We start from the raw sequence: 16,437 nt of genomic DNA, 5'->3' as shown, positions 1-16,437 counted from the left end.
GAGTGACCTCATTTACATATGCACTGTGGAGGCCAGAGGTAATGTTGGGTCTCTTTCTGTCACTGTTTACCTTACTTTTTGGGGCAGGGTCCCTAACTCACCCTAGAATTTAGGGAAAGCCCCTAGGATTTGCCTTTCTTGACCCAGCACGGAAGCTGCCTACCCAGCAGCATCCGCCACTTTAGTTTTTAAGATGTGGCTGCTAGGCATACGAACTCAGGTCCTCATGCTCGTACAGCAAGCGCTTTACCTATTAAGCCATCTCCCCCGACCCCTGGACATTTTTACTTTTAAACATTAAAAATGAATTAAAATGTCTCTATTCCACTGACAAATAATTACCTTTTCTCCAGAAGCAGCTTGGCCTGGGGACAGTCCAGGATCTCCTTTGGGGCCCTGGGTATGAGAGTTAAGAGACACTTAGGGAAGCATTAGGTATGCGCCGCGTATCACCGGCTTTCAGTCACGCGTCCACAGATGCTATACACAGTGTATGGTACTCCATAACATTATTTTGTGCTCACGAATTCTTAACACTTTGTTATCGCTACAAGACCGAGACTGAGCCCACCGACATTTCAGAATGAATGGAGCAGGAGCCCTCCTTGAGGAGCTAGTGGTGTTGCCACAGCCGAGCTCCCTCAGGCACCGGGATACAGCTCTCCACTCAGGCATGCCGGGAGCTCTGACTCCTCAGTGGGTCTCACACAAGGAAGAGCCCTGAATAGAGGGTGACTTCTTGGGTGGAGGATGTTAGTGAGGAAGGAAAGGAGGTGGCACAAGGCCCATGACATGCACGTGGGTAGAATCCATTAAATTCATGTGAAAAATTGACAGAAGATTAAAAATATAGAAAAAAACATTTTGAGGCAAAGTTATTTGCTTTTTAGTATTTTTTTTAGCTCCGTTTGTACAAGCTAAGTTCTCTAATAGCCTCTTAAGGAAAATTGGAATTAAAAAATTAAACACAAGTGATGTTACTATTAAAACCATTTCTTTACATGAATTGTAAGGCTTGTGAATCACAGTGAATTATCAATATTATTTTACCATTGGAGTGAAGATAGTTTAATCAAAGAAAATTCCTTATCACAAAACTTAATATTTTAGCCTATGATGATGCCTGAATAATTTTTCAAACTCTTGAATGTGCATTCTAGCATTGCTTTGATTATTGAGAAAAAAATAAGAAGTAAAAAAGACACTGTTAAAACAGAGATACAGTCAGTGAATTATGCCATCGATTTTCACTCAACAGTTTTGGATACAATATTAAATTAATTTTCTTATGATTCTGCTATGGTTTCAGTATGGCATGCTGGTAGGTGGGAAGTGTTTGGGTGCCGGGGACAGGGACCTCATGAATAGATTAATGAACCAATCTCTCTGAAGTGGGTGACCTGTCTTCTCAGAGGCTCTTGACTATCTATCACAGGGTGTGTTGCAATAAGTCAACCTGTTGTCCCCTAACCCTTCCATATTTCATATTTATGCTGAACCCAGCCAGAAAAGTGCTCACCAAAGCAAACCAATTGGAATGACCTTAAATTGTCCAGACTAGAACCATGGGTTAAAATGAACTTATTTTCTCCCTAAATTTCCCCATCTATGGACTCTGTTGTATCAACAGAAAACAAGTGATTCCAAATGCTTCAGAGAAATGTGTCTTTTTCCTCTCAAAGTATTTGTCAGATTTCATAAAAATATAGAAGCCACAATAGAGAATCTTTAAAATTTCACTTGTGAATTTCCTTACCATTCTCAGCTAGGAATAAATAATCCTCCACTCTTACAGAATGGTTAACTACTGTTTTCACTCTGTGTGAGAGAAGGAAGGACGTGCATCTCTTTTCATGGCTTTATGGGTACTTCTGAACAGCCCTCGAGCTGACTGACTAAGATGATCGGAGGAGTCCCACCTCCTGCTTGGTCTTCTCACTTCACTAATTTCTAATTTAGAAGCAAATTAGAAATATGACTAAGAATCCTGTGTCCAATAGTCAAAGAGACTTTCTGAGAGAAAAGTTTGTTTTCTAGGCTATCTGTTCATAGCAATCACATTTGTACCAAGGAGGCTACAGTAGGACATCTGCGGTTAAAAGATTACTCGCCTAAGAAGTAGTTTTTGGGGTGTCTTAACATTTCAGGGCCCAACTCATTAAATTACAACAATAAGAAGGCTTAGAGGAAAGTGCAGGCAACCCCAACATTTGAGAGGTTGAGTTAAGAAGATTTTTGAGTCCAGGAGTTTAACAGTAGCCATGAAAACATAGCAGGACCCTAATCTTTTCGTTTCCTTTTCTTTTATTGGGTATTTTCTTTGTTTACATTTCAAATGTTATCCCCTTCCCTAGTTTCTCCCCTGTAAAATCCCTATCCCATTCCCCTCACCCCTACCTCCATAGAGGTGTTCCTCCACCTACCACCCACTCTCTCCCTCCTCCCCGCCCTGGCATTCCCCTACACTGGGGCATCAGGCCTTCACAGAACCAAGGGCCTCTCCTCCCATTGATGCCTGACAAGGCCACCTCTGCTACATATGCAGCTGGAGCCATGGGGCAGGGCCCTAATCTCAAAAAGACAAAAACATAAACCTCCCATAGACTAAGTGGCATTGTGTATATAAAGGGGCAACGATACCCAGAGGCATGTGCTAAAGCAGAGGCCACAGAGGGATGCTGCTTGATCGCAAGCTCGCTCTCCATGTCTCACTTGGCTTGCTTCTCTGTGCTCTCCAGGACCACCTGACCAGACAATTCTATTAATAAACCATGACCCAGGACCGTCAGACTTTCTACTTGCCAAATCTATCCTGAAAGGCAGAGAGCTTTCTTCTAAAATGTCAGGAAAATGACATAATGCTCATCAGGATTTGCTTACCTTTGGACCTGGCAGTCCAGGCAGCCCGGGATTTCCATGTGGTCCCGGAATACCCTGCAAATAAGGAGAGTGCCTCGTTATTCCCAGATATAAGCAGCAGGACTTCTTTTCATGTTCATACAACTATTACATAACATAACCTAACTAAAACAAATGATTAAAATAAAATTAAAACTATATTTTCATAGTCATTCCTCCCGCCACCTTTGACACCCTAGCCTTGGAAAGACCAGCTATGTTATTCAGACAGCAAAGCGGCAGGTTCCACTCTTTACATCAAACATGGCCTGGAGCTGTGGCATTGCCTTCCGCCTCTGTCCCCAGCGCACAGATAACTGTTCTATCTGAGCTGTGCTGTCACATGCCTAACGATGTGTGCTAGTTTGGTTTCTGTGCCCTTCAACCTGTGCACCCCTTCCTGTAGTCAAGATCTGCATATGGGAAAATTCGCTGACCTTGCTACATCTTTCTTGGTGATTCCTCAAGCCTGTTTTGTTCTGCCTTCTCTTAAAACCTCAGACTCGGGTCTTCAGAGATGGCTCAGCGGTTAAGAGCACCGACTGCTCTTCCAGAGGTCCTGAGTTCAATTCCCAGCAGCCACAAGGTGGCTCACAACCATCTGTAATGGGATCCGATGCCCTTGTCTGGTGTTCATGAAGAGAGCTACAGTGTACTCACATACATAAAATAAAATTTATAAAAAAACTCTTGGACTCGTTTTCATAAAGAGTCATCTCTCTCCTGACAATTCTGTGGAAACTAGTGTATGTGAGATTCAGTGTGCTGCCGGCCGTCACCTCACTCACGCTGTTCTAGTCCAGTATGTAAGCCTTTCCAGTATGTAAGCCTTACAGTGCTGTTTCAACTGCCTCATGACTTGTGCTATTTACTTTCAGGATTAAAATGTCTTTGAAAAGACACTCTTTATCTTACCAGTCTATTGTTTCATATAGTATCATCCCATCAGACACTTGGCCGTTTGTCAGTTTGATTGTCCTTTACTGATGAATAATTATGATCTGAATCTAAAACCTGACTCTGTCCCCTGAGAAGCTAGTTTGCGCCTTCAACGACGCTCATGCTTCACATTTCTCATTGCTAACTCATGCAACGACCTCGTGAGACAGCTACTGCGGTCTTACTTACAGAGAAGAAAAATTAACTTCACAGAAACAGTGAGCGCAGAGGCTGAAACGCGCTCTCCCGAAAGTTTCCAGGTCTGCAGACCCCTAGTGGGTTTTACCATCTCACCTCTGGGCTTTCTAGGCATAATATTAATATACAAGACAGACTAAACCATTTGCCTGCCTCTTCGGGAAAAAAAATGTTGTAGGGAACTCAACGATGACACTGGAGATGCGTCTAATGAGAATAAAACCAAGGAGAAAATATTGCAGCAGTGGTGTTGTAATCTTAAGAAAGAGAAGGCGGCAGGGATTGACGAATGGATGGGTGCTGTAGGCTTCAGGGTAATGGGTTTAATCCTGTTTCCCAAAACTCACGGCGCAACCATGCGCCAACACAGTGGCTTCAGGGAAACCTGTGCCAAGGAGCATTTGGGATTTTTCAGAGAGGAATGATGCTCTGGTTGCGGCCAGATAAGATCAAATTTAGGGACGAGAATTTGCATAGCTGCCACTTACTTAGAGAATTGGGGGAAGGAGATGAAGTTAGGAACGCAACTGTGATAAGTAGCCTCACTAAGCAGGCGTCCTCTCCAGAGGGGAGGGCAGGTTGGGCAAACCAGAGCTGGGTATTAGAGGAGACTGTGTGTCCTGAGTCACCCTAGTGGGAGTGACAGCCTGAGCATGAAGAGGGAATGGGATCAGTACAAAGAAAGCTGGGAGCAGAAACGCAGGTTCTAGTGTCTCCTCACAGAAGGTGGAGGGATGAGGTGACAGACTGACTTGCTGTAAGGCAGAGAATAGGCAAAGACTGGAGGGGCTGTGGACAGGATGTGGGAGGGGATGGGGGAGGGGACACAGGGGAGGACAGAGGAGGGGATGAGCAGGAGGGGATGAGGGAGGGATGAGGGAGGGATGAGGGAGGGGATGTGGGAGGGGACAGGGAGAGGTGGGGGAGGGGATGTGGGAGGGGATGTGGGAGGGGACACAGGAGAGGACAGAGGAGGGGATGAGCAGGAGGGGATGAGGGAGGGATGAGGGAGGGGATGTGGGAGGGGGTGGGGGAGGGGATGTGGGAGGGGACAGGGAGAGGTGGGGGAGGGGATGTGGGAGGGGTGGGGGAGGGGTGGGGGAGGGGATGTGGGAGGGGACAGGGAGAGGTGGGGGAGGGGATGTGGGAGGGGGTCGGGGAGGGATGGGGGAGGGGAGAGGGAATGGGGGAGGGTCTGACAGGCCATCAACTCCAGAGTTTCAGAGTTTAGATGCCAAAAGGTCGCTCAAGCACAGTGGGATCTAGTGTGAATCTAGAGAGGGGAAAGTAATATTTTACAGCAGCTGGGCTTTATATTCTTAGTACGTTATAAATCGGGGTGCAAAGAAAGTTGATTACACTAAACCCATTTGCATCTGTCTTTATGACCCACGATTCTTTTTCTAGCTTATTGAAGACAGTCTTTCTTTAGCAAAGAAATCCCCCATCTATTTCTCTAGGATTGGAGGAAACTAGATCTAACAGAGCAATAAATCTTTTCTGGAACCCGTGTCACGTGAGAAACTGCTGCTGATCCCTAAGGCAACTCCTTTCCTTCCGCTGCTCCTTCCCTTCTGCTGATGGCTCCAGTATTTCCCACTCTGCAATCCAGGAATGCACTATTGAAGGAAATCTGATCTTGTTTCCTTCCTGATCAACGCTTACCTTGGAACGTTCCTATCACTCTGTCACTAAGAATGAGGGAGAAGCCTAGCAGAGCAGCCATGACTCTCTAACTCTGATCCCATTCCTTGGACATTTTCACAGAGACTTCTTTGTCTATAAACAAGGCTGCAGTGGAGAGGCTAAATGTGAAGATGCAGCTTTCCAGAGGATGTGCAGCACCGGGGGCAAAACCACCCTGGGACCTTACACATTTATCAGACAGCTTGACATGAAGTCCGTCTACTCACCCTCGGGCCTCTCTTGCCTGAGGGACCTGGGATACCCATCGGACCAGGGGGACCCTAAGGAAGCAAACATCAAGGCATTAGGCAGAATATTAGTAAGCATGTCTTTCCTCACAGATCTTTATCAGATTTCTGCTCCATGATAACTCCTTTTGTCTCTTCTCCCATTCCCTGTTCCTGGCTGACAACGATTTTAAAGCAACATTAACCCCTCACCCAAATCAGCATGGGTGGGGGAAACTCTATCTCTTTTCCTCCTTAATCTGGCCAGAAATGGCAGTGCGAAGTCCATGGCTTACAGTTGTAGCATGCTATCTGGCTTTTACAGACAGCATAGCTAGTAGTTTTGTGCATGATTTTTACCTAAATTTATTGTTATTCTGGAAGGAGAAATTCAGCTTAGAGGTGGAGCTCAAATCAAGTACAGCTGGAGTTTTCATTTGTTTTCTTTTTAACACCCTTCAACTACAACTTTATGTCCTTGGAGAGGACTTTAACTTGGAGAAAGGAAAGCGCTGAACATTTTGTGTTCTTTTAAAAACACAAAGAGTTATAGCAAGGATCTTCATCAGTGCTACAATGTTACCTGTTTCAATGAGGCTCTTCTTCTAAAGGTCTAATGGAGCTGTCTTATACCAAATGTGACATAGGAGGAGCTCACTAATAAAGCTAGATGACTTACAAAGCAACAATAGAGGGGGCAGAGAGACAGCTCAGTGGTTTAGAAAACCGGCAGCTGTTGCACAGAACCTGGGTTTAGCTCTCATGCAGAGGCTCACAACTGTCCCTAACCACTGTTCCTGGCTTTTGCAAGCACCAGGCATTCACACAGTGCACTTACAGAAATGAATGCAAACACTCACATCCATAAAATAAAAATAAATCTTAAGTAAAGAAGATGAAGACAAAGTCTTCAGTGTGGGACAGTATTTGCAAAGTGTTCATCCGACAAGGTGGTCATACAATATGTAAGAACTGTAGAAACCTCGGGACAAATTAATCTCTGAGATTGGACAAAACAACTCTGTGGACATTTCTGGAAAGAAGATATACAAGTGTCTAATAAGCATGTGGGGAAATGTTCAGTTTTTCTCTGGTCCTCAAAGAAATGCAATCAAAACCACAACAGAATATTATATTCCCTCAGTTATTTTTTTTCCAAAATGCAAAAACAACAACAAAAACAGATAAATACACACACAAACAGAAACTAAATACAGCCAGGGTGAAGGCATTCTCGTGAACTCTTGTTAGTAGGGATGCAAATTAATACAGCAACTATAGGAAGCAGTGTGGATGCTCCACAAAACATAAAAGCAGACCTTCGCCATTCCACTATCCTGGTACTGAACACGCACACCCGAAAGAAATGAGGCCAGCACAGGAGAGAGAACCTGTTCCTCCATGTTTATCATGACACTGACAGCAACTAATGAGAGAGTTAATCTAGGTTCTTACCAGGAGATGACTAGATAACAGAATACCTCACACAATACAAGCAAGGATATGCTATTCACCCATAAGAATGAAATCCTACGGCAAAACATGGGTGGAGTCGGAAAACTCAGAAAAGCACCATGTATTTCCACTCAAGCATAGAAGCTAAAATTACAAATATGGCAGTTACAAAGAGGAGAGGAGAGCGGTTTGGAGATTTCCAGAGGAGGAGGCAGTGTACAAAGGCACTGTTACAGAGGAAAGGGGCTTTGGGTCTTCCAGGATAAAGGATGACTAGTTTGCAATAGCACGTACGTCATGAAGGGCTAGCAGACAGAATTGGAAGGCTCATACAAAAGATGAAATGGAAATTAATGTACCTAATACTTTGATTTTCCGTATTATTGGATTATCACACTGTGAAAAAGGATGTGTATCTGTTATGTCTATAGAAGTATAAATTTAAAAATCACTGTGAAAGAACTGTGTAGAGATACAAACAGTAGAATATGATCACCCAAAACTGGAAACTGGCCACTCCACAGGGCTCCCACAGAGACATCAGGAAGTAAAACGAACCTGACACCACCCATTCTCCAACTAGCACTCTGTAATCTACCTTCTGTTTCCCACAGTTTTGAAGAATAACTCTCAAAGCTCAGCTGTGCCCTTCCCAGAAGAAGAAAGGAAAGATTCCTAACCGCCACTCAGTTCCCACTCTCTGACTCCTCTGTAGCTCTTACCAATACTGATCAATTTCTTCCCCCGAATTATCTTTTTTCATGGCTTTTGTAATAAGAGCAATATTTTTCTCTGCACAAGAACTACTCTGCTTTCTTCTTCTATAACCAAAAAAAAAAAAAAAGTTTCCCATGGCTTTGGTTTCTAACCCTCTCCAACAGCTCTTTCTTTGAAAATATTATACAACCGTACCATTTCAACTGCAGTATTGACAAGGAGGACTCTCAAGTTGACACCCAAGCCTTGACTTCGCTTCCTCAGTTCTTTTAACTGAATTACGCATCGCCTCTCCTTGTCAACCATCATCTGCTGCTGTTACGTGGGTGGATTCTCATTGCTGTTTTAAGCAGTCTGCAACCTTAAATCCTGACAACAATCTCTAGTTCCCTCTTTTTCCTTGGACCCTGGATCCAAGTAATTCCGAGCGCTAGCACAGATCTTCTTTCAGAATATCTCCTGAATTTTGCCCTCCCATTTTTTACTTCTGCCAACCCAAATAATGTCTCAATCACATAAAACCAAGATGTCACCAGGAGCTGCCCATCAACTTTGGGTACCGTGACCAGACTGACTTTGGTAAGTTAATACTCTTGCTTAGAAACCTAAAAGATGCCCCAAAACAATGTAAAGTCCTGACGGTCAGATTGACAGTTGAGACTCTGTGATGTGACTGATCTTACTTGGGTTTTGTCTGTCAATATTCAGTCTACCACAGCATTAGCCTTAGAGACAGAAAGTGAATATTTAGATCCCAGATCATTGACCAGTATTATTGGCAAGACAATAAACTCCTTGGCCTTCAGTTGCTTTCACTGAAACATGAGGAAATGGCACTAGCGTCACAAAGCTCATTCAAGAGAATGCACAGGAAGGGCTAGTTAGAGCCTGCACCACATCATTGGGTGGCAGTTAGCATTCTGTCTTCCCCATGTTAAGAAGGGAAACCTGCTGTTCTCACCAATGTTCACACCCTAAGGCCCAGTCCTATGTCATTCTGTCCTAAGAACCTGCCACAAGCAGGGATCCATGACCCCAAATGTTATTTTCACCCCACATATTTAGCTTACGAGATTATGTCTTTCAGAAGCACATGGCTTATTTTAACGTTTTAAGTGTGTGGGGGGGAGAGAGAGAGAGAGAGAGAGAGAGAGAGAGAGAGAGAGAGAGCGAGCACATGGATCATAGGTGATTGTGAGCAGTCCAAGGTGGTACTGGTAACTGACCCAAGGATAATAACAGAACTCACTCACTCTTAACACTGAGCCTTCTCTCCAGCACCCAACAGGATGCACCTTCCCTCACCACAAGAAATAGTTGCACACTACACGTGCACGCTAATTTTCTTACTGAAATGTAGGTTCCTTCAGAGCAGGCTGGTTCTTCTGACTCAGGCTCGGCTGACACTGACAGAATGTGACCACATTATTGCTCTGCAAATCCAGATGGGATAACTGCTCGGACTCCACAGAACAGACTAGGAGATAAATGCTTCTCCCACTGCACCTACTTTCTGAGGAAAGTAAGTGGCCACCTATTGGTTTATTCTGGCCTCTCAGCAATTAAATAGTAACAATATTTTATTGTTCTTTATAATACAATCACTGCAAAGAGGTTGTGTGAGTGAGTATGAGTGTGTGTGAGTGTGTGAGTGTGTGTGTGTAAGTGTGTGTGTGAGTGTGTGTGTGAGTGTGTGAGTGTGTGTGAGTGTGTGTGAGTGTGTGTGAGTGTGTGTGTAAGTGTGTGTGTGAGTGTGTGTGAGTGTGTGTGTGAGTGTGTGAGTGTGTGTGAGTGTGTGTAAGTGTGTGTGAGTGTGTGAGTGTGTGAGTGTGTGTGTGAGTGTGTGTGTGTGAGTGTGTGTGTGTGTGAGTGTGTGTGTGTGGGGGGGGGCATCTAGTGGATTTATTGTAGCCTCCAACAGTTTGCCTCAGGAAGGGTTGTGGAGAAGTCATCAGCTGCCTCAAGTAATAACAACAGGGAAACACAAGGACATGGCATCATCTTACCCCAGACAATGGTTTCAAGAACTCAACCAACGGCTCAAGTTGGATTTTCATTAAATAAAGAAGTATCTTGATGGTGCTAGAGAGATGGCTCAGCAGTCAAGAGCATTCGATGTTCTTTCAGAGGACCTGGGTTTGATTCTCAGCACATACAGGGTGGCTCACAACACATACAGGGTGGTCTATAACCCCAGGGGACTGGATGCCCTCCTTTGGCCTCCCTGGCCACCAGACATTCATGTGGTACAGAGACACACGCCACCAAAACACCCATACACACACACACACACAAGACAGTTTTAAAATACGCCCTAGGACATAGCATATTTAGAATTTTGAAATAAAATCCTGAAGATGTACAGGCAAATTACTTAAGATTTCCAAATATCAATAGCAAAAGCCAAGCAGATGCAATACCAATTTGTAATGAGGTTTTAATAATTACAGAAATTTTTCAAATGTTTATCTCCAGTTGTACCTGTATAGTGGAAGAAATTCAGAACTGAAAAGTTCAGACCACAGTTTCACAAACTTGTTTGCATATTATTAGATTGACTTGGGGTTCTCCACTAAATAGGCTACCCTTTCCTCCCCAAGTAGGTTGGTTGACTGAGTACTTTTATATAAGGTAGGTAGAGCTTATATTAATCTGATTGTAGGTTGGCTACATCATTGTAGAGATAGCGAAATACATTATTCACCTTGAGATGAAAATATTTCACTGAGAGTGATAACGGTATAGGTTTTCCCCCAGCAGTTGTCTACAAAATAATGTCTATATAAAAATAAATATTATACTTTCCTAATCCACTTGATGCGATTTTGATAGCGGAATACTTAACTGGTATATTCACTATATTTTCCTTCATCTTTTATATATACCCTTTTAACATAACTAGTCATTGAGTGTGTGTATTTGTTTTTTTAAAAAATGTATATAAGTCTATGCTTTGCAGCTAAATTCCTGGTTGGATCTCAACTGAATTAGAAAACCATATAGTCTCCCCGCCACTTTACTCAGAATTAGGTAACTTTCAGCCTACCAGTCAGGAACAAAAGTGTAATTTGAGACAGGACTATGTTCTGGCTGATAGCATGATGTCATCCACTGTGGCTGGGTACATTTCTAAAACATGTCTGGTCTGTCCTATGCTGTATGGTCCAGAGATCTCTTCGAAATACATGGTAAGTTAGTGCATTAACACATGCCTCAAAAGGAAAAGTCCAACTTACGGGAGGTCCAGTGTCTCCTTTTGGCCCTCTCAGATACTCCAGGTCAAGCATGGCGTTATAATCCTCATAATAGTAATATTCATAAGGCTGGGGCTCATAGCTATTTTCCATGGGATTAGTAGCATCAGGGTAAAATTCACCTTCCTTCCTTAGTTCAAGGTGGTTATCCACCGAGGGCCCGTGTATCACTTTATACAAGGTGCTGTTTAAGATCCGTTCCATTTCCATGAGTTCATTGGTGTGTAGGTTTGCCGTGATAGCCTTCTTGAGGTTAGTCACGGTGTCTTGATTTGTCTGTGCAATGCTGGATGATGCCTTCTTAGGTGAGGGCAGGCCAGCTGCCTCCTCATGTTGGGTGATGTTGAATTCAGGGAAGAGAGGACTGATTCTCTCCTCTTCGTTCATTCCTGCCTCGCTAGGGAGACGATGCGGCACTGACAGGGTTAAGTTTGTCTCGCCCTTGGTGGTGATTTCTTTAGCTTGAATTCTGTAGCTTGGGAGAGTCACAGCTGAGATGTTTTCTGAATGGAAAGAGGTTAACCGAACCCTTGGTGTCTGGTGCTCGTGGCTTTCATGGACTGTGGCCGAACCATTACCTGTGTTGTTTGAAATGCTCTTGCTATCATCCGTGAATGTCTCCCGTGGCAATTCTGCCTCATCAAATCCTTTGGGGAAGGGAGCCTGCTCTGTGAATCTCTTCTGTGTCAATTCTGTTCCTGCAAGTCCTCTGGGCAAGGGAGTGTGCTCAGGGTATCTGGTGGGCACCACTTCTGTATGAGAAAGGCTTCTCTCAGCCTGGGATGCATCCGTTCGGGGACACTGTTGTTTCAGGTGACTGCAATAGTCAGCAGATGCCACTGCAGAAGGCACAATATCCAACTGGCACACTGTTCCTTCGAAGTGGGCAGAGCTGTTATTCATACTTCCCAAGGTAAACACACTGTGAGGGTCAAAGGTCTGAACTTCTGAAGTAGTCTCTCCACTAAAATATCTCTTCCCACACTCAACGAACATGGAGACAACACGGTGGTCAACAGTGATGGCCAATGAGTGCCAGCGCTCATCGTGGATGCTGTAGTCGAAAGTTACTGTTCGCTTTCCTCCGACGTGCACTATGAGTTTCTTAGGTAAGAGCTGCACGCCAAACTGCAGCCTGTTGTTATTCCGAATGCTGAAGAGAAATGCATTGTTCACTTGGAGTGACTGCAACCCAATCAACACTGTCAGCGGCTGCCTTAGGCTAACTGGTAAAATGTTCACGAGAGGTGACTCTATGTAGGCGTTGTCTGTTAAGACCACACCAAATTCCGTTAAGTGGACCCCCTGAGGTAATGGTGTGGACAATGACGGCACGGCTGTCACCGATGATGCGTATCTTACATCTCTGCCGCCAAGGCCTAGTTGCTGAAGAATGTCTATGCCTGGGAATGAGAAGAGAGAAAGGTGGGAAGGATCTTACTGCTATGCATCCATACAGATATTCAAGTACAAAAACAAAACTTTCTTTCCAATTGATGTAAGCATGCTCTATCCATGAGCAATTTCTAGATAGTGAAAGCTAGTGAGAGGGGTGTGACTGCCAATAATGTGAATGAAGCAAGTATGGACGTGCATGAGCGCGCGCACACACACACACACACACACATACACACACACACACACGTACATACACACATACTACACACACACCACACACACACACAAACACACAAACACATACGCACACAATACACACACAAACACACACACATGTACACACACACACTACACACACACCACACACACCACACACACACACAAACACATACACACACAATACACACACATACACACACAAACACACATATATACACACAAACACAGACATATATACACATATATACACACAAACAATGCACACGCATATATACACATGCATGTGCACACACACACAACACACACAATATACACACATACACACACAAACACACACATACACACAATACACACACATACACACACACAATATACACACATACATACAATATACACACACAAACACACACATATATACACACATATACACACAAACAGTGCACACACCTATACACACATGGATGTGCACACATACACACAAACACACACACAGACCCATACATAGACACACACACAGATACACACATGTACACACATACACACACATACACACACAAACACACAGAGACAGACACATACAGACACACACATACACACATATAACACACACACTCATACACACACACACATGCACACACACACACGCATACACATACACACCCACAATACATATGCACATACACACATACACACACACATCATTATTTTTTATGCCTCCAAGTAATTTGATCAGTTGAGCCCTTTTGATTTTTCTCATGTTATATGATTTTTCTCATGTTTGCCACTCCACTATAAACACACATTCACGGCTTCTGAAAGGTCCCTCACATCCTGAACTTATAACTGAACATTTAATGACATCCACGTTCAGGTGGAACTGAGAGCCCGCTGATGACTGTGATCTGTAGCTCAAATCCTCTTTGTAAACTAATTTCACACCAGCGCTTAAATTCTAATCTTCCCATCTTCTTGGAATTTAATGTCAGCTTTCTGTGCCTTAAACCTTAATAATAAACTACACTCAAAGTACCTCGGTGACTTCCACGAATCATGGAGGAATGCGGGAACGGAGTCTGAATTTGCTTTGTTGTGAGTGCCGCTCTTGCTGTCACTTTCAAGTTTCTCTTCAGTGATTTTTACCCAGTTCATACACTCTTATTCAATATTTGTTATGTAATGCACATTTCCTGTAATATGGCTTTGATATAACTGTTGATTAAATTATCTATTGTTCATCAAGTTGCTCTGAGTAGCGACCTGATTGTCTCTCACTCAATGGTAAACTCCTGGAAGATAGGTCTGTCCGACTCATTATTGAGCATCCACTATTTCCTTGCAGAGACTTCTAGAATTTCTGAATGAATGATCTTTTCCACCACCATCCAATCAGATTTGATATCCGCCATTAGAGTCATATGGCTTTACACGCATGGCATTCACTAATGAATGGATCCTTTCTGGAATATACAGAGAGCTACACACACACACAATGGTGTGATCCTCATGGTACCACTAGTTAGACATCTCCCATCTGCATCTACGTGTGCTTGTCATAATATCTGGGTAGATTATTACATATTTGTAAAAGAATTATAATATGTAAGGAAAAGTAAAAATGTTGAAATTAGCTAAGAATATTTAGCACTATTAGTTTTCCTTTTATGGCAAAGTAGAGATATTTGACAGTTTCTTTCTATTCATTGGAAAGAATGAAGCATCAAGAGAGACTCTGGGTCCCAAGTTGGACAAAATGCGTAACAATGGAATAATTAAAGTATACTAACCATGCGTACCCTGGTACTATATTTTAAATGCTTTCTCACAGAGATGTGTGCAAAACTCTCCAGGGAGTTACAGTAAAATTGTCAGCTGTGAATGAAGTAATTATAATTTTGTAGGGTTTATAAAGGACATAAAGTTTGTATCTAAAATATTATGCGATAGTGGGTCTCAAACTTTTTCATCAAAATGTTCTCAACAGCAAGGCAGAAATGTAAACTCCCTTAGAGATTGTGTGGCCCATTTTAAAGCATTAGTATATAATTTGAAAAAATCACCACTGTTCTCTTATGTTATTTCAGTATAATTAATGTAAATTTTTCATTGTAATCTATAACATGATTGTTTTCATATTCAATATATATTACTGACAAGCTAAAGTGGTTAACTGTACTTAGAACCAATCTAGAACAAAACTCACACTCTCGGAGTGTGCTGTGTCAGTCTGTGACTTGAGGGGCCCCTGCCCAGTCTCAGGAGAAAGCCATGGAGGAGTGTTTCTTCTTTGAAAATTTAAAGTATATATTACCATAGAGTCTGTAAAAATCATTGTTCTGTGCGTCAAGTAAATCATTCTGACACAAGATAAATCTCTGTCTTGGGGGAAACCTGCCTTGCAAGAACGTCTCTGTTTCTAGTAGTGATTTGACCTTATTAAAATGAGCTGTTATTGGAAGAGCATTAATCTGGAAACTTAAGAATGGCTGTGTGTCTTGCTATCTTAGACGTACTTCAGTCTGCTTCCTCCGACTTTACTGTGTTATGGTATTTGTAGTGAGTAACTTGAAGGAATCCGATGCTTTTGAACCATTATCACTCAGTAAGTTCTCTGTTAATGAACCAGGAGTGCACTCCTGAGACGGTCTGCTCACTGCTGTCCTGAGACGGTCTGCTCACTGCTATGTATGCGCTACTTTTTGGGTGCTTGGCCACACTCTTGACTAATAACGTGGATAGACTTCCAGCTTTGAGACAAGTTCAGCTAATCTCTTTTTGCCTTACTGTCCTATCAATATCATTTTACAACCTCATTATCATGTTGTAGAATAGTATACAAACTTAATAATGAAGTCAATGTAAGCATTCTGGAACCGTCTCTATTTCTCATGACGTCACAGAACTGAGCTTACCACGTGGGGTTTTCTGGTGATCTTTCTATGCTCATCTCTCCCTTCCTTTTCTGTCCTGCTTGACTTGTGACTCCACTGGAGTCAACCTTAGAAGTTTGTCTTTTTATGAGAAACAATAAACTTAATGTAGAACGTCAAATAAACTACTCAGAAAGTTTCATATGTTATTCTTCATGATTCTTTTCTGTTACCCTGTGTTTGAGATTCTTAGCTTCCTTTTGTGGTTTGAATGTTTTGCTCTGTTCTAAGATAATGCCGGTCCCTGTCACTTCAGAAGTGTGGCCTTTTGATTTATTTTCCTATTTTGTCCATTGTCTATATCATGGGTTAGTGTCAGGCTTTCTCTTACCTTTATCTACTTTCCTTTTCTAACTTCTGACATTAAGCCACTTGGCTACGACGGCATTTAAGTTAACATCTGCCAGAGCAATGCCTTAGCCATTGCTGTCTTCCAGATTTCACAGGTGTAGTCTGCCTTGATCTTGTTTTCCAGAAACTGTTTGTGTGCGTTCCCCACATCTTTGTGAAGGTTTAACG

General features: G+C 42.9%; 1 protein-coding gene across 6 annotated transcripts in view; it reads right to left on the bottom strand.

The window, feature by feature from the left end:
* Col24a1 (collagen type XXIV alpha 1 chain) overlaps positions 1 to 16,437 on the bottom strand; it is a 257,186-nt gene that overhangs the window by 224,883 nt on the left and 15,866 nt on the right. For all 6 annotated transcript variants that reach the window (XR_010064497.1, XR_010064498.1, XR_005501386.2 and 3 more), the window contains 4 exons: positions 11,357 to 12,777; positions 5,949 to 6,002; positions 2,881 to 2,934; positions 343 to 396 (listed from right to left, as the gene is read on the bottom strand). Coding sequence is in view for 2 of the 6 variants with exons in the window: in XM_039103871.2 (XP_038959799.1) it covers positions 343 to 396; positions 2,881 to 2,934; positions 5,949 to 6,002; positions 11,357 to 12,777 (1,583 nt within the window). In the remaining 4 variants the exon portion in view is untranslated. The remainder of the gene's footprint in view (positions 1 to 342; positions 397 to 2,880; positions 2,935 to 5,948; positions 6,003 to 11,356; positions 12,778 to 16,437) is intronic.

The sequence above is a fragment of the Rattus norvegicus genome, chromosome 2, assembly GCF_036323735.1.
Source record: "Rattus norvegicus strain BN/NHsdMcwi chromosome 2, GRCr8, whole genome shotgun sequence".
NCBI lineage: Eukaryota > Metazoa > Chordata > Mammalia > Rodentia > Muridae > Rattus > Rattus norvegicus.
The sequence above is the reverse complement of the archived record's forward strand: the minus strand, read 5'-3'. Positions and strand labels throughout refer to the sequence as shown.